This window comes from Elgaria multicarinata, chromosome 8 (genome assembly GCF_023053635.1).
Source record: "Elgaria multicarinata webbii isolate HBS135686 ecotype San Diego chromosome 8, rElgMul1.1.pri, whole genome shotgun sequence".
NCBI lineage: Eukaryota > Metazoa > Chordata > Lepidosauria > Squamata > Anguidae > Elgaria > Elgaria multicarinata.
The window spans coordinates 54,698,567-54,721,779 of NC_086178.1; the positions used below are offsets into that span (position 1 = coordinate 54,698,567).

Below are 23,213 nucleotides of genomic sequence, written 5' to 3' on the forward strand. Positions count from 1 at the left end.
CTGTTGGCACGTGGTTTGCCACTGTGAAAACAGAACGCTGCATTAGAAGGGCTTTGGTCTGATCCGGTATGGCTCTTATGTTCTCATGTGAAACGACAGTGTTCTCAATGCAAAGTGTGAACAATTGCTAGGCGATGCAAAAAAATCTCCTTGACCTCCTTCTAATCCACTTTATATGTGTGTTGATTGAGCAGGATTTGGACCAGACGCCAGGCAGCCCATATAACAGTCAGCATATCACAAAAGATTCTCTACATCCCTGCTTATAATATTGATTAACAGCAGTAGGGGGGAAAATAGATCTATTGGCTCGGTGCTGGAGTGACTTCAATGACTGAGTCATCTTTATTATGTCTTCAGACAGGAGACTTCTGTGAGATAACACCTACTCTCCTCACCCTGGCCATAAAGCCTAAGGCAGCTTGCCACATGGTTTCTTAGAATTGCTTGGAGAATTTCCATTCCTCTGCTTGTTACTTCTAACAATACCTGGCGGAAACTTTCCACATGACTGAAAGGATCCACATGGCAAGAAGTACTATATGCAGCTGCTGTGAATAACAACATCATGCAGTCCCTCACAGGGATAAGGTTATGTGTAGGCCAGCCCTTTAATCTTTTGCTTCTTGAGTTTCCTTTAAAAGATCAAATTAGTACTATTTCCTTTCTCTTGCTGTATTAGAATGCATTGACATAAAAATTAATTTGCCTTCTAATTGGTAGCATTGGTTATAAAATCCTATGTAATTCAAATTGTAGTATCTGCTTATAAAAATTGATGAATTTGTGATGTCTTGGTAGTTGCTGCTGCTCCATTTCAGCATTGGTACCCATCATAGTTATTGATGAGTGGGGCGGAAGCCGAAACGTTTAGCTCTAAATACATTTTGAAATATATTTTGAAATTGTTCGTCTATCTATCTTTTATCCACTGCTGTGCATCCCTGTGAGTGCATACACAGCAGTTGATGATTTTTGACCCCGGTCTAAAATAGGCACGTAAAACGACACACGGCACTGTTTGTCCCAGCGAACTACATATCCCAAGACCTTTTGCAGCTGCCCCCTCGCCTGATTGGCCGGTATGTGCGTGACATCATGTGTTTTGGCTCTGGAAGGTCACATGTTTCGGGGTCTCCTTTGTTTTGAGTTGAGCTCGAACTTGAATCAGACAAAAAGAGAGAGCGAAGAAGGAGCATCGTTGCCCGGCTTTTTCTAATCCGCCCGATTCACAGGTAACGTCTTGGCTAAAAACAGCTGCCGAGTCATCTGATGCCAAAAAAATATATGCAATTGGGATCGGGTGACGGACGCAAGGCTTATTTCCATTTTGAAATGTACAGGAAGAAGTGCAAAGCAGAAATAATGCCCTTAATCGTAAGGAGTTCGAATTTAGTGTTTATAGTAACTCTCTATGTAATAATAATAATTAATAATAAATTACAACGATAGGAAAGATGCCCCTCCTAACATCTCTCCTCTCCCCTCCCCCTCTCTTCCAGGAAACTTCTTGTCAAATGAATTTCAGCGAAGTTTTAAATGTTTCTGGTTTCTGCTCTGGTTTTCTAGTTTCAAGGCAGTTCTTTGTGAAACCTACAGCACAGAGAAAATTCCTAGGTATTGTTATGTGATCAGAACAGAGATAATTATATCCTTCGTGGCGCAATTTCCTTCTTTATCTTCGTTGCTTATATTAAGCGCGCGCACGCACACGCAAATCAAAACACCGTTAGCATTGTTGAGTGCCTTGTTCGTGCACAGAGAAAGGAAGTGGAGTTCATCTGGAGGTGGAAAACAATGTGCGTGGCGGGAGGAGGGGTGACTGGAACGAGAGCTTGTTTTCTGGATCGGTTCTTTAAGGACACGTAAATACTGGATTTGCTCTATAGGGAGCGACACTGTAAATACTGTTTTCGGACTTGTACAGTTGCTAGACTTCCTGTTATCTCAAGGGACGTCTAGTATTTCGAAATCCAAAGAGATTCTGCAGTAAACTAAAGGACAGGTTTCCCCTTCTGTCCCCACTTTAAATAGACCTCTCTGCAGGACACCTATTTGCCGGGCCGGTATTAAAAGCCTACGTTGGCTAGAGGCTGCTGGCGCATCTGGATTAATCTTGCCGACATCTGGAAAGTTTGATATTATTCCTCTCCTCCCTTCCATGGCCCTACATGTTGATGTGTGCGGGGTGGGGGGAACCTTCTCGAAATCTGCTAGCTGTTTTATGCGTAGTGATAGAAGCGCAGCCCGAGAGACAGGCTGGGGCATATGTTCCCCCTCCCCACTTCCTTGCCGCAACAACATACTCGGGCTGAACCCGGGTGTTTGAACTCACTCCCCCACCCACCCCCTAGAGGTGCTTGTAAAGTGGCTAGGTTGGCTGGTAGTTCTTCTGGACCAGACCACTTTTTGGGGAGGGGGAAGTGAGGCCGCTCAGGCCTTTGTGTAGAAATGGAAATTCGACGTTTTGTTTCGAGCGAACCGCAAACGAGTGTGGGGAGGTGGAGAGAGGCGGAAAAGGATCTTTTTTTTCTCCGTCTCCCCCCCCCCCATCCCACCATTTTATAGTTTGTTCCCATCTCCTCCTCTCGACAACTGAAGGAGAGAGGGTGGGAAAGGTTGATGCGGATTGGATCACACAACAGCCGAAGAAGCGGCGGGGGTGGGGGAGATAGAGCGCTTGAAAAGTTGCCTTCTCTAGTTGGACATAAAATGTGAGGGGGCGGGGCTTGTCTGCAGGATTGTTTGGGGTGAAGGTGAACTGGAGGGTGTGCGCGGGCGCGCGAGACCGAGCAACTGCTCGGGTTCGAACCGAGGCCAGTTGCGTAACGGGCGGCGCGCGCTCTGGAGCAAGAAGGCCGGTTATTTCGCTTTGGGAACGGCTTAAGTAAGGCCTGCTGTCCTATCGGCTTGCGTACCTTCGAACACTTTCCAGCTCCTCGAGTGCCTTGAGGAGATCGAACGGCCTTTTCTCCCGTTCGGTCAGCACTAGGCAGCGTAAATACCTTTTTTAAAAAGCTATAAGGGACTGGAGGTGCTGCAAAAATCCCTAAACGAGTGGATGTCTTTTACAGTTGTGTCGCTGCAGTCTCGAAGCGACTTACAAAAGCAATACAGATATCCATAATTAATATAACAGGAGGAAAAACCAAAATCAGTACAAACCATCATTAGCACAGTGATACAAATAAAAATAAAGCATATTTCCCGCTCACCCTTTTACAGTTCAAGCCTACTAGGAAGTAAATCCCATGGAGTTCAATAGGACTTACTCCCAGGTAAGCGTGGGTAAGATTGCAGCCTTAGAAACTGCAGGGCAGGATCTACACTACTGTTTTAAAGTGCTTTATAACAGTTTTGACAACTGTTGGGGCCCAGGACACACTGCATATACAGTTTTCAAAACGTTTTTAAAGAAGTAGTGAATGGGAAATAGTGAAATCTCGGAAGAGAAACGAGAGTGAAGCTTTTCAGCCAGAGTGGTGTTTTTGTTTTTTATGAAATCAAACCAAAACCTCCTTGCAAAGGGGCTGGGTGAGATGTCTAGAGGAAAATGTCCTCAGGCACTGTTTGCAATGTGCTGTGCTATGTTGTGCTTGGGTAAGGCTGAAACCCAACCTGGTCCTGACTCTGCTCTCTTTAAGATGCTTATTTTCCCTACCTGTTGTAAGTAAGGAAAGCATCCAGAGTAGCCACAGATGATACCAAGGTGACTGAATTAGAACAAATCAAAATCAAGTCATATTTACTCATGATAGTTTCTGCAGTTGTCAATTCTTTTATAAGAACAAATGGAATGAAATTTACACTCCCAAAATAACAAAACATGGAGTAATAATACTTTGATACATTGGGCTAAATCCTGTGATATGGTGGAAGGACACCATTGAATACAACCCATTATAAAAATATTGAGCAAACCTTAAAGCTCCATGAAATGTACACTTTTTACTGATGTTAGTTAAATATCAGACTAGTTAAATACTAATACTTTTGTTTGACTCACCAACAAAATGCAAATGAAGGTTGACATAGTTTTACCTGTGTTCAACCATAGATATGCTTTATTTTATTTATGAATTGGCACTGATTCGCATGGCGCTTTGCAGAGTAACATGAACACACACACAAAAACTCCACAAGGCCTTGCTGTACGGAGTTACAATTTCAAATTTCAGCCCAGGCGTAGAGGGGCACATGGGATGAAGGAACAAAGTGAAGGAAGTAAGTTACAAGGGTAACAAAAATGAACCTGTTCAGAAGACACCTTAAACCACGGCTTTAACCACAGTGAATAAGCCTTTTTGCTTTATTCACCATGGTTAAAGCCGTGGTTTAAAGTGTCTTCTGAACAGGGCCACTGTGAGGAGATGCAGTTAGGAATACTTAAACCTCGAGGAAATCAGTGACACTATAATTCCTTTCTGCCACTTTACCTAATCTCAAATGTATCATTAGAAAAACTATCTTAAAACTGTGTGCAAGCTATAACAGTCTCACCTACACTGGAATGCTGCCGAGCAAGGTCAAGCTATCTAAAATTAAATGTTTTTGCAGAGACTGGTAGTGGTAAAGAGACTTGAGGCCACAGCTAGACCTAAGGTTTATCCTGGGACCATCTAGGGTTCGCCCCTGCCTGAGCACTGGATCCCCTGTGTGTCACCTAGATGAACAGGTTTGACCCCTGGACGATCCAGGGATCAACCTTAGGTCTAGCTATGGCCTGAGCTGTGAACCAGGAAATAAAGGCTTGCCTTAGCCATTAACTTATTTAGGTGGCCTTAAGCAAGCCATGTTCTTCCTTTGGAATATCTTATTTACTTTACAGGTATTTATTTATTTATAATTTGTTTTTAAAGCATTTATCCAGTTCTTCAGCCAAAAAGACATGACACAAAAAGAAAAAGGGATGGGGAGGATTTATATCTCAGCTTTCTATAAGTTGGCTTAGAGTCAAAATGCAAATAATATATTATTCATGGTCTAAAATACAATAAAGCATCCAATGTAATTTAAAGGTAGGAGGATTCAAAAATATTTAAAAGTGGCCCTGTTCTAAGAGAGCCCACTGGAGCAAGACAGTTTTCAAAGCTTGCCTAAAAGCAGACTATGATAGGGATGTACTTCTCTTGAAAGGTCATTCCATATTCTGGGTGCCATAAAGAAAAGGGCCCTATCTCTCATATGCACTTTTTGCCCTTCATATGGTGGGGCGACAGAAGTAAGGACATCAGAGGTAGAGTAAAGGTTATTGGGACGGTTCATATAGGAGGAGACAGTCCTGAAATACTCTGGTCGTAGTACCTTAAATTGGGCCTGGAAGCAAAGTGGCAACTAGTGAAACTAGTAAAGGAACGACTTTTTATAGTCTGCCCTGCTGGTCTCAGTTGAAACTGTGGTAACCACACTCTGGGCCTTTGGAGTTCCTAAACTGTCTTCAAGGGCAGCCTTGTGTGAAGTATATTACCACACTTTAATCTGGAAATGACTAGGTCAGAAAGGGTGCAGCTGGTGTACTAGGAGAACTTGGTAAAATATACTCCTGGCTACTGCATATCCAAGAAAAGGACAAAATCTATGAGGGCCCCTAAACTACTAACCTACTTCAAGAGGAGTGGGACTCTATACCTCCTCCAGGTTGTGTAAAGATTATTGAAATAGTGTATGTGAAGCATTGTTCTAAAATGCTATATAAATGTTAAATATTGTTGGTATAATTTAACTATTGATAGTCTCTAAGATTATATATGAAACCAGTGCTGAATGTACATAATAGCAATCAAGTGCCTTTTATGTTTAATAATAAATAGGTATAATCCAGCAAAAGATAAACAGTTTTAAGTGCCAGTTAAATCAAAGAAGCAACTTAAAGGCACTTATTTGACTAGAATCAAAGGCTGACATGTTTGAAATGAAATTATGGCAACTTGTACTCATATCTCTATAAGCTTTCTATAGGTCTGGGTAATAGTCATCATGTCTTCTAGTTGGAAACGCACCTGGCAAATTCAGTTCGTTGATTTGCGAGATAATAATACTTGCATGCGTAACTAATATATTCATATTGTTTCCATTTCAGATGCCCTAGTCATAATCAAGTTATGCCTCAAGAGTTTTGAATTGAGAGGGGAACTTCCATTTTAATTGTTAGGTATGTTCAGAAAACCCAGGAATGAATATTAAATAAGAGAACGTACGTATGGTAATTTGGGCAGCGCAGAGTGAGAAGAAAGTTTTTTCTTTTAGCCCACGTCCATCTTGCTAGCCTTCACTTCTGGATGGCTGCCAGTAGTCACTTATGCACTGGCTGCCCCATGGTAATCTGAATGTCCTGATTTTGATGACTGCTGTTGTTTTCCATCTTTAGTTTACTTCATATTATGCAGTTTTAAATGAAAATTGCATAAGCATTGCTGTTCTAATGATAAAGCTGCCTTGGGAGGGCTTCTGCCATGAAAGGTAGCCTAGAAATATTTTAAATTAATAAATAAAATTCGCCTAAGCTTCACTAAAACAATCTTATAACTTAAGCCAAAAATGCTTCTCAAGAATCTTTGGATCCTTTAGGCAGAACAATCTTAAGTGAGGTGAGAAGTTAAATAGTGTACGACCTGCTCATGTTACTCAGGGTAGAAAGTGGGAGGACAGTTTTTCCAACACAGTTCTCTGGCTGCTTCCCCCTGCCCCCAGTCTCCCTGCACAATTGGTTTCAGTGGAGAGAAAATTATCTATGGAAACTCCAGGCTGGCTTAGGTAATGGGCCCAGTCATAGGGCCTCGCAGGGGAGGTGGGTGATCCAAGGCTGCTTCTGACCTGCCCCAGAACGCCCTGCTTTGGGTGTTCAGCTGCCAGAAATATTGTCGGTGGTAATTCTTTACTTGTAGACCTCTCTATGAGCGTTCTAGGGGGCTCTGGGGTAGACATGTCCCTACCAGTGGCGTTGCTTTCTGGTAAAGGGTTACTTCTGCCTCATCCTAATCCCTTCCAGCCAGGAGATTTGAGCACTATGATTGCTCTCTTGAGTAAAATGTTAGCTCTGAAATAACACAAAGCTAATGCTAGTCCTAATGGTTAACATAAAAGTGATGGTTGTAGGAGGTATTAACCTCTTTCTCTTTGAAAGTCTTTTATGCTGAGACAAAAAGATCCAGTATAAATAATGAGCTTAGCTGTGTTAGGGAGCCTAGCTACATACATTTTCTTTGCCCCTTTTAACTGGGTTACATCACCATCATCATCTATTTATTTCTTACCCGCGTCTCCCTCTGGATCGAGGCGGGGAACAACATTAAATTCAATATAATACATAAAACTAGTTAAAAGAGCATAAAACTTGTGTGTTGAATGTGTGTTGCTCGGTGGTGTTATATGCACAACTTCTGGGAGCTTTATGTTTATAGGACTAAACCTAATTACTGACATAATGTAATGATGGTATTTGTGGTTTGAAGTAATTTTTAAACATTTTTTTTATTTTTAGCACCCAAAAGAAGATACTCATCAATCTTTTCTCCATGATATTATAAACAGTTGATGTAACAATGGTACTAATACTGGGACGCAGATTGAACAGAGGGGATAGCCGGGCCCAGGAATCCCCAGTAACCAAGCGTAAAGTTTTTGAAATGGATCCAAAGTCCTTATCAGGCCATGAATTCTTTGATTTCTCCTCTGGATCATCCCATGCTGAAAGCATACTTCAGATCTTCAATGAATTTCGCGACAGTCGCCTGTTCACAGATGTAATTATCTGTGTAGAAGGTAGAGAATTTCCCTGTCATCGAGCTGTTCTCTCAGCCTGCAGTAGCTACTTCAGAGCTATGTTTTGTAACGACCATAGAGAAAGCCGGGAGATGTTGGTAGAAATCAATGGAATTTTTGCAGAAGCTATGGATTGTTTTTTACAATACGTGTATACAGGGAAAGTAAAAATCACAACAGAGAATGTGCAATACCTCTTTGAGACATCAAGTCTCTTTCAGATAAGTGTTTTGCGTGATGCTTGTGCTAAGTTCCTGGAAGAGCAGCTGGATCCTTGCAACTGCCTAGGAATCCAGCGTTTTGCTGATACTCATTCTCTGAAAACGCTTTTTACTAAATGCAGAAATTTTGCACTGCAGAATTTTGAGGTTGTGTCCCAACATGAAGAATTTCTTGAGCTTGGAAAAGATGAACTTATTGATTATATTTGCAGTGATGAACTGGTAATCAGTAAAGAGGAGATGGTTTTTGAAGCAGTCATGCGTTGGGTTTACCGGGCTGTTGACCTCAGGCGTTCAGTGCTCCAGGAGCTCCTCACACACGTGAGGTTGCCTTTGTTACACCCTAACTACTTTGTTCAGACAGTTGAAGTGGACCAGTTGATCCAAAACTCCCCTGACTGTTATCAGCTGCTGCATGAAGCAAGAAGATACCATGTACTGGGAAACGAAATGATGTCCCCAAGAACTAGGCCGCGGAGGTAAGAGAGCTTGGTTGATTATCTTTATGTTGCATTGCAAAATAAATTCTTCATGCCTAGGACTTTAAATCTGTTAAAAATCTTTTAGTCAGATGACTAGTTAATTGACTAAAAGTGCGATCTTACCTGCAGCGGAGGTTGATAGCTCTGATTTTGGTGGGGCTGTGAATCCATTCCAGGTTTTGATCAGAACTAGTTGGAACTATAAAGGAGCTATACAAGATGCTGAACCTATTTTGGGTCTAAGGTTCAGCACCATGTATAGCTCCTTTAAAATTCTGGCCAAAACCCAGAATGGATTCACAGCCCCACTGAAATTGGAGAATCCAGCCCCCAAACCTGATAGTCCCATTAAACTCAATGAAGCTTACTTTTGAGTAGACATATATAGGATGGCACCTTTAATTGATTCTGTGCTCTGTATTACCTCTATAAAGGTATGGTCTGCTTTTTTGCTTTCATAGAAATCTGTATGTTGACAAAGTAAAAACAATATGAGGCAGAATAAGTAACTTTGGAGTGGAGAGTAATAAACATATAAGGTACAGTCCAAAGAAGGTATAGTTCAATTAAGTCTTATTGATTTCAATTATTTCAGTCTTTAGTCTTGAAAGAGCCACAGGAGTCTGTTGCAACAAAACAACAAACATGGCTCGCTTCCTGTAAACAGGACTTATTAGGAAAGTTAGCATGTTTAATAATAATTATTAATAATATATTTATTTCTTACTTGCCTCTCCCTCTGGATGGAGGTGGAGAACGACATAGAATACAAAAATATTATAAAATACATAAAACTGATTAAAACATATAAAAGTAATATATTATTAAAATAACAGGCAAACATCTTAAAATTCTACTGGGCAGGCCTGCCAGAAGAATCAGTCTTTATAGCTTTTTTATATTCAGAAAGACTGTTGAGTTGGCAAATCTCTCCCGGCAGGCCTTCCCACAGTCTGGGAGCGGCAGAAGAGAAGGTCCTCTGGGTGACAGTTGTCAATCTAGTTTTAGCTGGATGAAGTAAATTCTTTCCAGAGGACCTGAGTGTGTGGTGCGGATTATATGGAAGAAGGTGATCCTGCAGGTAACCTGGACCCAAACCATGTAGGGCTTTAAAGGTAATAACCAACACTTTATACTTCGCCTGGAAACTAATTGGCAGCCAGTGAAGTGATTTTAAAGTTGGTATAATATGGTCACCCCTAGGTGTACTGGTGAACTACCTGGCTGCCATATTTTGAACTAGTTGAAGTTTCCAGACTAGGCACAAAGGTAGCCCTATGTAAAGCGCATTGCAGAAATCAAGCCTCGAAGTTAGCAGCACATGCACTTTAGGTCTTCCAACTCTAGGAATGGGCGCAGCTAGCGTATCAGCCGAAGCTGATAGTAGGCACTTTCTTTAGTATGTGCCTGTAGATTAGGAATAATTTTTCTTGCTTTGTGATACTCAAGTTTACCGAGTGTTACCTTTTCTGAAATAATAAATATTATTTTGAGGTGTGGGGATCATACTTATTTCAATACATCAAGAGGGCAAAGCTTGAGCACTCATTTTGTTTTTCAGTTTTTTTCTGGTATTAAATTTTTCAATCAACTTTCAGGTATTGTAACTGTAAGATATTGGAGTTTCTTTTCAATATGTGCCATCTTTATTTATCTGTATCTAGATCAACTGGCTATTCTGAAGTGATAGTTGTTGTCGGAGGCTGTGAACGAGTTGGGGGGTTTAATTTGCCATACACCGAATGTTATGACCCTGTGACTGGAGAGTGGAAATCACTGGCTAAATTACCAGAATTTACAAAGTCAGAGTATGCTGTATGTGCTTTACGGAATGATATCCTTGTTTCAGGTATATATATTTTATATTAAACATGAGAGCACTAGGAGAAGATTACTATTATTGTTTTTAAAAGTCATTTTATGGAAGTACGTATCTCTTGTGGGAAACAGATGTGCAAAGCAGCACTAAGTGCATATTAGTATTGAAAAGTGAACACACAAGTTATTCATGTATCTGCTTCTTGATAATATAAAAAGTGGTAACCTGTACAACTCCCCTGAAGTTCCAAGCAAGTTCCAAGCATATGTGAAATGCACCTTTCCACAGGGAAGATGCACATTTCCCCATTCTATGTCTCTGTGGAAGCTGGTCAAGCAGATGCAATATCCAAAGTCATCCTCTGTAAACTGCTCCAGAAAGAAATGTTCTTTGGTAGAAAGAGGTAACATTGCTCAGTGGCCAAGAACGCTTGAAAACATTTACATTTAACTGATTGTTGTGAATTCTATCTTTAGAAGCATACTGGAATCACAATGTGATATTTTTCATGATTGGTAACAATAGCACACACCCCTTGTTTAATAATAATGAATATTATTGCCTCTTGTTCTTTTTAATAAGGTGGAAGAATCAACAGTCGTGATGTGTGGATTTATAATTCTCAGCTTAACATATGGATCAGAGTTGCCTCTCTAAATAAAGGGAGATGGCGTCATAAGATGGCTGTCCTTCTTGGTAAAGTAAGAGATCTTTGTTACTAAAGATACTTAATTTCCTAAGCAAGGTTGAAATGAAATAACAAAATTAGGTCTCATTTTACAAACAGATTAGTTTGCTGTAGAAGCAATTGTTCTCTTGGTTCTGATTTTGAGCCTATGCTGTGTGGAGTTGGTGTTGAAAAAGGACTGGGTTCACACAACATAAGTTACAGTGAAATGTGAGCCATGTTTCTTTCAGAGTAGCTTATTGTGTTGTTTGAACCCAGCAGGATGGCTTCAACATGGTTTGTTAACCACGCATGAGCCACCCTTGAGAACCCATGGTTTGTGGTTGGGTTATTCAGGGTGACTTGTTTTCAGACTGGCTTGTTATGATGAACAAAAAGAACTCCAAGAGGTGACCACCTCTTGGGGTTCTTTTTGTTCATATTAATTGCACCACTGCCTTGCGTTTATTTGTTATTGGCTTGTTATGATGTCTGAACCCAGCAGAGTGGCTTCAGCATGGTTTGTTTGAAGGGGCTACAGAATCACCTGACAAAAATATTGTTTGCTAAAGTCCGCCTGGCAACAGTGTGTGCTACTGCTGCCTTCCTCCCTCGTCACTGCCCCCTGCCCCTTCTCCTGCAGTTTAGGGCTTCAGCTAACAGCACATAGTTAAACTATTGAATTCACTACCAAAAGATGTCGTGATGGCAACCAATTTGGATGGCTTTAAAAGGGTGTTGGGTACATTCCTGGGGGAAATGTCTATCAATGGCTACTAGTCCTGATGGCTTTGTGCTACCTCCAATATCAGAGGCAGCAAGCCTATGTACATCACTTATTGGGGAACATGGGCGGTAGGCGGGTACTGCACCTGTGTCGTGCTTGTGGGTTCATGGTTGACAGCTGGTTGGCACTGTGTGAACAGAGTGCTGGACTAGATGAATCTTGATCCAGCATGGCTCTTCTTATGTTCTTTCAGTGACCTGCTTTTTCCGTTGTAATTCAAGAGGTTCCTCTTCCTTGCAGAACTTTGTGGGCAGGGTGTGTTTGTCTTACTCCTGGATAGGCGTGCACAACCCCAATTTGGAAATGTGGTGATTTGGGAAGGAGGGACTCCCTATCCCCAAAGGGGGGTTGAAATTCACCACCTCCAGCAGAGGGTTAAAAAAAGAAATAAAATGTCTCAAAATGTGTGGGAGGAGGAGGGAATTACAGCATGAAAACAGGAGGGGGAAAACTTAAATCCCCACTTCCTGAACTGCCGTGGACCTGAATTGGGGCCACGCACAGTTACTCAGAGGTAAGTCAATCATGCATACACACGTAGCTCTGCTTGGAAGAAGGTCACTTGTCTCACAGCTGTCAGGAGCAACTAAGGTTCCTTTTTCTTTAAGAATCAAAGGGCACCCAAAAGCTTAAAAAAAGAAAACACCTGGTTGGGATGGGGAAGGCTTTTATTCTTATTGCTTAGAAAACTCTTTGCAGTTGGTGGAGAAGGAGGAGGGTGAACAAAAGCTGCTTCTCTGGCAGGTGCAGCAAAAGGCTTAAAAAGAAAAAAAACCACTTGGCTTAATTTTAATTTCTCACAAAAGCCTGTGCAGGTACCAAAATGACAGATGTTGGGGGAGCAGTTGGAATAGTAAATAGTACTAATCGTAAAAAGGCTGCTGATATAACAAAGCTGGGAGGGGTCCTGGGATACCTCCCGGGAGTAGGCAGGATGACTAAGGAAAAACAAACTAGGCCAGGTGCCTAATCGTCTGTCAGGAGTAACGTGGGTTAGCAAGTGAACAACCAACCCACCATGGTATATTTTCAGCATGGCTTATCATGACATGTGAACCAGCCCATTTCCTTGTCAAATTTTCTCTCATAACACATAGGATCATAGAATCATAGAATAGCAGAGTTGGAAGGGGCCTACAAGGCCATCGAGTCCAACCCCCTGCTCAATGCAGGAATCCACCCTAAAGCATCCCTGACAGATGGTTGAGAAGATCACTTACCCTTTGTAGCAGCATCCTCATGTTGCATTTTCTGAATCAATATCACTGGCTGTTGCGAATAATGAGGGAGTGGGACATAGAATATGATGATGTCTTGATATAAACCTAAGGTAAATTATCCTGTCGGTTAGCAGGGGGGAATTTGACGTAGGGGTGCTGTCTTTGGCAATAATAAAAATGTGCATGTTCTTTCAGTAACCATGGTTGGTCTCATCTTGCCTACTTTATGTCTCCCCCATTCATTTATGCAGACTTTTTTCATTAAAAAAATAGTAAAATGGCTATCATTAGTACTGATGGGTGTATGCGTGGTGAGGGGGGAGTGTCTGTATATGGACCTGTATGGACCTTAGATGTGTGCAGTGTCACACCCCTGTGTGATCCATGTCAGAGTTAGGCCACGCACAAGGATTGTGAATGTAGTCCCCCAAGTGCAGTACACTTCTCCACAGGAATAAATGGATGTCATCTATTCCTAGAGTAGAAAGTCAAGGGATGTACTCGGAAACATTCCTTGCACGGGGGCTAAACCTGTTCCCTGCCTTTGGCGACCCCAACTGTCAATCAGGCCTGCTTCTATTAGTCCCATTCTCGATTGTTTCTTGGTTACACTATAGCAAATGTTGAGAAGAACTACCTTTTATTTATAGAGCCTCTCCTACTATTCCGTAATAGAGGCAGAGGTTTTTTTTAGTTCTACCATTATGAAAAAAATCTGTTCCTTATATATAAAGAATCTCCTTAATAAGATGTACAAACTGTTTAAATTTCTGAAAATAGCTCTTAAGTGGTGGTGAGGGTCATGTTTTATTGATAAAAATGGATAGGGAACAAAATTCAAGGAGGCTGGATTTTTTAGAAAATGTAAGTATGTGAGTGAGATATACCTTTTAATGGTTTTGTGGAATCTTTTGTGTAGTTATGAAGTTAAAAAGTGTCAATTTTATTCAGTGGTGAGAGGTGTGTGGTAATGTTATCCAGCACATTTATTTTATTATTTATTTACTTAAAACATTTATATCCTGTCCTATATCAATAAGATCTCAGGGCGGCATACAGATAAAAGCATACAGTATAAAACAGTAAATATACACAGCTAAAAACAAATTAAACCATAAACCAAATTAAAACAATATATAATTTAAAAGCAGTAAAACTATTAAAACAGTTAAAACAATGTGCCAATTTAATGAATTCAACCATTAAAAGCTTTGTTTAAAAGCCATGTTTTCACTTGGCGCTGGAATAAAATCAGCGTTGGCGCCAGTCGGGCCTCCAAGGGGAGGGCATTCCACAGTCGGGGTGCCACAACAGAGAAAGCCCTCTCCCTTGTCCCATCATAGCAAATGTGTTGTGCTGGTGGGATGCGGAGAAGGGCTCCTCCAACAGATCTCAAGTCTCGGGCAGGCATATATAAGGAGAGGCGCTCCCTCAAGTATCGAGATCCCAAGCCGTTTAGGGCTTTAAATGTCATTACCAACACTTTGAATTCCACCTGGAAGTGTATAGGCAGCCAGTGTAATTCCTTTAAGACTGGTGTTATGTAGTCTCTGTAAGATGTACCCGCCAGCAGTCTAGCTGCTGCATTTTGCACTAATTGCAACTTCCGAGTCGTCTTCAAGGGCAGCCCCACGTAGAGTGCATTGCAGTAGTCTAATCGGGAAGTTACCAGTGCATGCACTACTGTAGCTAGGTTGTCCCTTTCCAGGAAAGGCCATAGTTGGCAGATCAGCCGAAGCTGACCCCAAGTACTCCATGCCACAGAGTCCACCTGGGCCTCCAGTGACAAAGATGGATCTAGGAGTACTCCCAAGCTACGCACCTGCTCCTTCAGAGGGAGCGCCACCTCATCCAGAACAGGTCACTTACCCAATTCCCGGACTCGGGAACCACCAATCCACAGAGCTTCTGTCTTATTTCATTAAATAATGAAATTGATAATGTGTGACAATTGTTAAGTGTAACAATCAAAGCTGTCGTGTGAGTGTGGGAGAGGGGAAGGAAGTTGTGTGGCAGTAGCCTGATTCCTTTTGCAGCCCAACAACATGGTGGAAGAAGCAGATTATGGCAGGTTCAGCCATAGTCAAAGTAGCAGCTACCACTCACTGCTAGGACAGTTAAGGTATGTGTAAGAGTGTGTGAGGGCGTCCAAAGAATACATGGAACAACTTTTGCACCGTCTGTGAGACTGTACATTGTCTTTACTGTGTATCCAATTTTAAAGTTAAGGAAGGTGGCTTAACTTACAATTTCCACACACGAATTTGTAAGTGTCTTAATTTTCTCTTTTTTAACTGGTTTAATCCCAGAACACACATTTAAGCTTCACAATCCAACAACTTAAAACTGAAAATACTGAAGCTTTGAGGAATTTTACACTTGTGTTTGCTAAAATAAGCATGGAATAAGCATGTCCTGGTAACATTTTCTTTCTACTTTTTAAAGGTATATGTAGTTGGAGGATATGATGGGCAAAGTCGACTGAGCAGTGTAGAGTGTTACGATTCATTTTCCAATCGATGGACAGAGGTAGCATCTCTTAAAGAAGCTGTGAGTTCTCCAGCAGTTACCAGCTGTGCGGGAAAACTTTTCGTGATTGGTGGAGGTCCTGATGACAACACGTGTTCTGATAAGGTTGGGTAATTGGATTAACTTTATTTTCTGCGTACCAGTATTTTTTAAAGAACATTTGAAAATCAGTAAAAGTTACAAACAAATGAGAGTCCACAATACTCACGGTGGATCCCCAGTCCCTAACTGGAATGTCCTGTTCAGTGCTCTAGTAAGCTTGAAACAAAAAATGTTGTAGTTCTGTTCAGGGGTTGGGTTGGGAGATTACTGGAGGGAGAAAAGGAATATGAATACTAACTTCTTCTTTTTTTGTTTTGTTTTCCCACTCTCCTGATACTTTCCTTGCTTTGTTTTATAATGCTAAAAGACTTGGTGTATCAGTGTAAGAATCAGAGAAAGCTGAATTGACAGCCTCTATATTAAATATATTCAATAGACTAAAGCAGAACTAAAGTGTATTTCCTTCTTTTTAGGTTCAGTCATATGATCCTGATACTAATTCTTGGCTGCTCCGCGCAACAATACCCATTGCAAAGAGATGTATAACAGCTGTATCACTGAACAATCTCATTTATGTTGCGGGAGGACTCACAAAGGCAATATATTGCTATGATCCAGTTGAAGATTATTGGATGCACGTGCAGAATACATTCAGCAGACAGGTAGCAACCAAGAACTAATAAATATGCTCATTTCTACAATGTAGTTTCTTAACTATGGATATTTTTATATAAAATGATTGCAGAGTGGTAACTCTGTAAGATTGCATCTGTGAGAGTTCATCCATGTGAAAAACCTTATTTTTTAAAAAATATTAAGTTTACTGAAATTGCCTTTCTGTAACACTTTCAACTGGCCAAATACCAGGATTCCTGGCATGCTCAATTGGATTCCTTTTGTTTTGTTCAAATTATAAATGGATTCAAGTGAGTCTGAAGAAGTTTTTGAACAATTGTACGACAATACTGAAGCAGAGCATGAAACAGTCACTATTCCCCAATGTGTTTATCAAAATTTGAAACACATTACATGTAAATAAATAATATATTCAATTGGGACTTTAAAATGTTTACTTGAGCAGGAGCAACACAAAATCATTCTGTGATATAGGGTGCTTCATAGAAGCTTTGCAGATATCAGTCTCAGCAGAATGCCCATTGCCGAAAAGTTACTTCTTTTAGATTATAGTTCTTCATCACCTTTCCTAATTATTTAGTTAGTTATTTTTATTCTACACCTGCCAAGAAAGGTAGCAGCCAAGAAATAAAACTAGGAGTTTTATAATAAATAAATGTTTCCAACTTTTTATATAATAAAACTAGGTTTTTATGCTCAAATCTTACTGAAATCAGTGGGGAATAAGAATGCAAAAGTGCAAGATTGAATTCACTGGCAGTTGTACTAGTATAATCTCACTGCCTTGAGGGGCAGGATACTCCTCTACACCTGAGCTTCAGATTGTGCTTTATCTAACACTGTACATGCCGTTTAGCTGGTATTTTAAATAATAAATGCTCTATTGGTTCCACTTTCTATATACTACCCCATACTTCAAGTAAACAGTGGAACAGGCTAATGCTATTTTTCCTTATGGTTAAGACAAATCAAAGCTCTTCTAGTTCTGTTCCTTGTCTATTGTTCTGACATCCTTCCTCATTTGCTGCACTTATCTGCCTTAATTTTGTTTTCTCTCTATTCTTATTCTCCTATACAGGGCTTCTGTTATCTTATCCATTGTTTAATATTTATCTAGCCTCTTCCCACTATAACCCATGGAAGTTCGAGTCAGCCACAGCTGTCTACTTTGGGACAGGAATAACTAATTATTTACAAAATTATTACCTGCTGTTCCCTCTGGAGTTTATAGAAATCATTTTCCTGGGCTGAGGCTAATACGATGGCTTACTTCCAGGGGGGAAAACATAATATACTGTAGAATTCACACACCTTCAGACATTCCAGGAACATACTTATTTGTCAGCAATGAAGGGTGAATAATGTATGTAAGTGTATATTAGTAGAAAACATAAACCAAGCCCAGACCAAGGAAATATCTGATTTAGAAAGAGGTTTTATTGTAGCCTAGCATATCTCTTTCAAGGCTGTCAAAGGTAAGCTTTATTTCTACCAGACAATCAGTATGTTTTGTTCTAATTATCACATATGTCTTCATATATTTGATGAACAGGAAAACTGTGGCATGTCCGTGTGTAATGGCAAAATCTATATCCTTGGTGGGAGGCGAGAAAATGGAGACGCCACAGATACCATTCTTTGTTATGATCCTGCAACCAGCATCATCACAGGAGTAGCAGCCATGCCCAGGCCGGTCTCATATCATGGCTGCGTAACTATTCACAGATACAATGAGAAGTCCTTTAAGCTTTAAAAAGAAGAGTGTTTGAATAAAAAAAATCAGTGCATTTTACAACCGGGATTTGAAAGATTTCTGTTAAGAAAAGGAAAGCTTCCTTTTCCAAAATGTCATGTGGAAAGAAACACCATTGTGCTCATTAAAATTTAAAAAATGTGTTCAAATATAACTGTTAAATATTTCCTGTAACTATAGTTCAGTGGTTTCTGACATGTTCTGAAAATAATAGTTTATATTATTAATTTGATCAAATTCACCTTCTGTATTATCTGTAATCTAAACCTTGGATTTGGGTATGGAACAATACATTTGCAAATATTCTTGCCTATTTTATACTGAGCATTATCTGCATACTTTCATATCTTTGTGGTAAGTAGTTTTAAGTACTGTCAGCTGTATTGAAGCTTGACTTCATACCTGTGACTCACGAGATAATGGTCTAAAAAGTCACTGCTGGTCTTGTCAAACTGGCCTATTTCAATTTCTTACTTTAATTGGGCTTCTATTTATAGAACACCCATTAAAATATGTGGAAAAAACACTCTTTGAAACTCTAAACAACTTCAAAATGGCAGTGTCCTTTATTAACATGATAGACCTCTTATCAGTAAGGAATATTTTTAATATATATCCATTAAGCACTAGATATGTATAAGGACATTCAGTTAAGGAAGCAAATGAGTTTTGATTTATTCAAATACTACCATGGTGTTGTTTTGAATCTTAACTCTAAACCAAATCTTAAGGTTGCAATCTTATGATCTCTGAGGGACAACCCAGAAGCTATAGGATAGATCAGATGTCTGTCTCCCTTTGAGGGTGGAGAAAGAGGTCCACCCTCAGTGGCTGAGATCCGGAATAATGGGCTGAAGTTACAGGAAACCAGATTCCAACTTGACATCAAGGACTGTCAGAGCAGTATGACAATGGAACCAATTAGCTAGGAAGGTAATAGGATCTTGCACAGTAGAGGCATTCAAGATGCAGCTGGTCAGCTACCTGTCAGGTATGATTTAATGTGGATTTAATCTGCATTGAGCAGGGGGGCGGTTGGACTTGGTGGCCTTATAAGCCCCTTCCAATTCAACTATTCTATTAGTCAATCTTAGATGCATATTCAAAATGGCTGCCAGTGCACTCTACTAAGCCCCACATGGAAATCAATCCATGGTGGCTTAGCATTATGTGCATACAGCCTTTCAGAGTGACAATAGGATAGCACAAGGTAGAGCATGAATAAACCTGTTATACCTATTCATGTTTCCAGGGTAGATTTTCTACATTATTATCACAGAATGAGCAAATATGCATGTAATTGTCACTGCACTTTACCCTGTATATTGCTCTGGTCAGTTGTCCATGATGAATGCAATATAAGCATTTGCTGCAAATGATAATAACTGAGGCAGAATTAGTTATACTGACATGTCCAATAGTAAATTATATTTTACTTTGAACTTTCATTTCTGTTTCCTGAGCCTTACTTTGACAGGTTTACTAAATCTAAAATATGACAAGCTTTGCATTTGCATTTTATTTACAATGTGTAACAGTTATGTTGCTTTGAATATTATGATTCTTTGAAGGGCACTAGTTATGTTCGTGTAAGTCAACCAGTCTACTTTCCTCCAAGTAGAAGGAAGTAGTAAGTCTACTTTCCTCCAAGTTGAAAAGCATTGCATATTATTGTTCCACCTCCATTTTTACATCTGACGTTGTTAGCCAATGTATAAATGCTTTATTGGACGACAAGGCTTATTATCCCTTAAAATGACATCTCACTTTTATGTCAAATAGATTGCCAAGCAATGACTGAAACAATGGTCCTTACAACTACGTAATTTGGCATAAATCTGTTAGGTTATCATTCACAGAATTGTGTGGGTGTGTTTTAAAAAGATCTTGCTCAAATTTAGTAATCCATTGAGTGTTTTCTCATAAATTGATATATGACTGTATTGAAATGTTCGTATTCAGACTATAGATGCAAGTGTACATGAATTAGCATTGACTGTGCTTCTGGTTTTGGAGGCAGTTGTGCTACTGTTCAAAGGATGGGCAGAGCAAGATATGCTGGAGCAAGGTATATGAAGTTGTAGACACAGCTGTGACTTCAAGTGGGGGATTCTGCATTCTGATCCCTCGCTCACCTCTTCTTAGCTGCCACAGAGAGAATGGCAGCTGCTCCCTGAGGTTGGAAAAGCGACCTTGGATAACAACATAGAGGTCAGCAGTGGGGTTCCAGTGGGAGGGAGGGGAGAGGAGAAACTAGGAACTGCTGTATCTCATGGCCTCTCCAGCCCGACCCACAGCAGCGCAACCAATTTAGACAGGTTCAGAGGCCCATCTGGAGGGGGGAAATAAAAAAGAGGACAGAAAGGCAAAAACTGCCCCCATTACTCTTCCTGCTCTGCTAACAGCAGTCTGACAGGACATTAGATACTTGGAAGCCTCCAACAGCAGAGGCTTCCATCTAGCAGGCAGCAATCCCATAGGACTGCTGCCCTAAATGTTTTATGTAGTAAACATTCAATATTAGCTGTATGAGTGAGCAATACTGTCTCATAACCAAAGGCTCCATTTCTGTAATCAATATTATTTTCTTAAAAAAATAACATACTATATGAATACGTAAAGTGTATTCTTGGTATGCCAAACACTTGGCATGTTTCTGTAAAAAATAAAATAAAAAGCTGACATTGCTCTTTTGAGTATATGCACATTTAAAAGAAACAGTTCACATGTGGCAAGTGTTAGACACGATGTACTGGATTGTGCCGAATTGGCAACTATTTTTTCATAGCCTCTGATTTGGAACCAGCGTTGAAGTTGGCACCCGTTGTTACTGCTTCCTTAAATCCACCTTCAGTGTAGCAGATGTTATTTGGGGCACTCTCATGAAGCTAGTTAACAAGAAGTAACTCCCATTCATAGTTGTGAATAAATCAACCTGCTATCAGCTATTTGAAAATGGTACTTTAATGAATCAGGCACCTGTTTATACAGTTTGGCATCTTATACCAGAATAAGCAACTATTGCTTTGTGTAGATTACTTCAAACACCGTTTATCTGAATTTCCTTGCATGCTCACTCTCGCAGCTTAGAATCCACATAAATGGAATTTACCTGTACATCACTCAAAGGAGAAAAAACAGCTGCTCATTTTGCAGTAATTTGCATTCTTCAACAGGAGTTGTTACAGATTATAATATTGATCTTGCTCAACTGTTCATCCTGCTTTGCTGTACTGTACTGGGTCTTTTTCCCATTATGTTCATTTTCTGGCTCTAGCCTCTGACTTGCACTGCAGTGGTGCCAAATAGGTTAGCCTTTGCACAACCTGATCCTATGCATGTTTGTTTAGAAATTAGTCCCAAAGAACAAAGTGGAGCTTTCCACACCTGTGTATGGAATTACAGCCTTAAAAATATTAGTTACTGCCTTGTTCTACATCCTATGTTGACTGTGCCTTAACACTGTTCCTGAGTGTGATCCAGTTGTGGACACAAAACAAGACCATCCACTGCCTAATGATAAATCATATTTATTTGTGGACTGGGCACAATATTTCAGTTGTACTTCTGTAGCTCATCAAGACCACAGATTCTACCTCCTTAATCAGGGATTCCGGGAGATCATACTTTTCATTTGGCTTTTTTCTTCTCCAATATTGCAGTGGCATCTTGCTTTATGATATGCAGAAGTAAAATAGGTGGCAAATGTGGCAAAGAAAAAATAAAAGCAGGTTATTATACATGGTAAAGTAATCTCAGGAATTACATCATTTTCTAGTTGAAATCAAATGTATATTCAGTGATACCAAGGGAACTAAAAAATTAGATAGCATATTCAAAGACTATCCTAAGAATTACTCTCTTCACTAATTTCGTTTGGCAAACAAAGTTTGAATTCCTGTGAATAAGGACCATTGTCAGTTAACATATTTTATACACCTAGTTTTTGCATTGATGTATTGAATAATTAGTACAATAATCGTTAAGAAAAAGAGCAACTTGTGACTTAATGAAGCTCTGTATGTGTTTTTTATGCTGTACTTATGTAATATTTGTTACATTTACTTCTGAATTGCATGTATAAAATTGTGCCTGTTCTGTAAATACACTCAGCTTTTTATGGTTGTAAGCAGCATCCTGGTTATACTTGTGATCTTTTTTTACAGATTTTTTGAAGTTTATACTAAATAAGGAACAGTAGGTTACATCAGTAAATAGAGAGGCTTAGATACAAAATATTTTCTGTACAGTCAGCCAGTTTGTATGTTGAATGTAGTTACGATTGCAATAGATATCTAGGCAATTTGTTAAAGTGAGCAATTTATATACTAGACAAAATACATTTCATTGTAGTCATTTCCCATCGTGAGAAAACATTGCTCAACATATAGTAGAATTAAATATTTCACAAAATATTTCCTTACCTATGCAACAACATTTCTTGGACTCTTAACAATATTGTTCCATTTGGGAGGGATTCCAAAACTGACTTATTAACAGAATCATCATAATGCAAAACTAAATTTACATTGTTGCTTAAAAAAGGTTACTTTCGCAAATCCACCTATTAGATTTAGTGGTTTCTCTATGGCATACGAGTTAGTTTGGTAGGTTTTAAATTAGATCCTGACATGGCACATATCCTTTAAACTTTATTATGACTGACATATTTTTCTTAACAATTGTAAGATCTTAAATAGTCAGGCCAACATTCCTTCTCCATTCAATTAAAGGGTTTTCCAAATCTTTGTCAATACTACCACAAAAATGGCAGCTAATCACAAATAAAACCCACCAGATGAAATCTTTCATTTGTAACTCAAAAGATTTGAACCAGGGATAGTAATTTTAATAATAGTTTAATAATTATTATGTTGCTCTTATTAATGTACTTTATTAACATATTGCCCTAATTAAGACTTATCAGAGTTACGTTAACATTTAACTTGCATTCTTGTAGGACACAGTATATTAGTCAACATTTTAACGTGTATGTATTTATAAGTATGTGTGATTTGTTTTGGTGATCATTTTATGATAATGAAGATGATCATTTGTAAATGATACATTTAAAGCTACTGTGTATGGTATGTAGCAGTATTTAAGTGAGGGTGAAAAGCATGTGATTGTAGTTTATTTTGTATAATTAATCCAAAGAATAGAACCTGTATGTTTGTAAACAGAACTGTTATTACTGTAATCTCTACCAAAAAAAATTGAATGCAGAATAAATATAGCTAATTTGGTTTACATTTGTTTTTGGGTTTTTTGGTGTTCCTTGGGAATTTTTGCAGAG

General features: G+C 39.5%; 1 protein-coding gene across 5 annotated transcripts; it reads left to right on the forward strand.

Annotated features, from left to right (window-relative positions):
• Positions 1–1,139: 1,139 nt before the first annotated feature.
• KLHL24 (kelch like family member 24) lies at positions 1,140–23,169 on the forward strand. Of its 5 annotated transcripts, none has more exons than XR_010025727.1 (9): positions 1,140–1,235; positions 6,080–6,151; positions 7,481–8,461; positions 10,129–10,313; positions 10,866–10,984; positions 15,403–15,591; positions 16,002–16,190; positions 17,717–19,510; positions 19,553–23,169. XR_010025727.1 is itself a non-coding variant. In XM_063132449.1 (9 exons), exons 4-9 carry the CDS (start codon positions 7,542–7,544, stop codon positions 17,915–17,917), a joined length of 1,803 nt encoding a protein of 600 aa, XP_062988519.1. In that variant the 5' UTR covers positions 1,140–1,235; positions 1,503–1,617; positions 6,080–6,151; positions 7,481–7,541; the 3' UTR covers positions 17,918–23,169. The 5 variants fall into 5 exon arrangements, 4 of the variants coding, with proteins under 4 accessions (XP_062988519.1, XP_062988518.1, XP_062988520.1 ...); XM_063132449.1 differs by adding an exon at positions 1,503–1,617 and having other exon boundaries at positions 17,717–23,169; XM_063132448.1 differs by having other exon boundaries at positions 17,717–23,169.
• The last annotated feature ends 44 nt before the right edge of the window (positions 23,170–23,213 follow it).

Excerpts from the sequence above, each read along its gene's own strand:
- KLHL24 (XM_063132449.1), top strand. The coding sequence starts at position 7,542 with ATGGTACTAATACTGGGACGCAGATTGAACAGAGGGGATAGCCGGGCC. Across the intron at positions 10,314-10,865 it reads GAATGATATCCTTGTTTCAG|GTGGAAGAATCAACAGTCGT; the intron begins GTATATATATTT and ends CTTTTTAATAAG. Across the intron at positions 10,985-15,402 it reads TGGCTGTCCTTCTTGGTAAA|GTATATGTAGTTGGAGGATA; the intron begins GTAAGAGATCTT and ends TACTTTTTAAAG.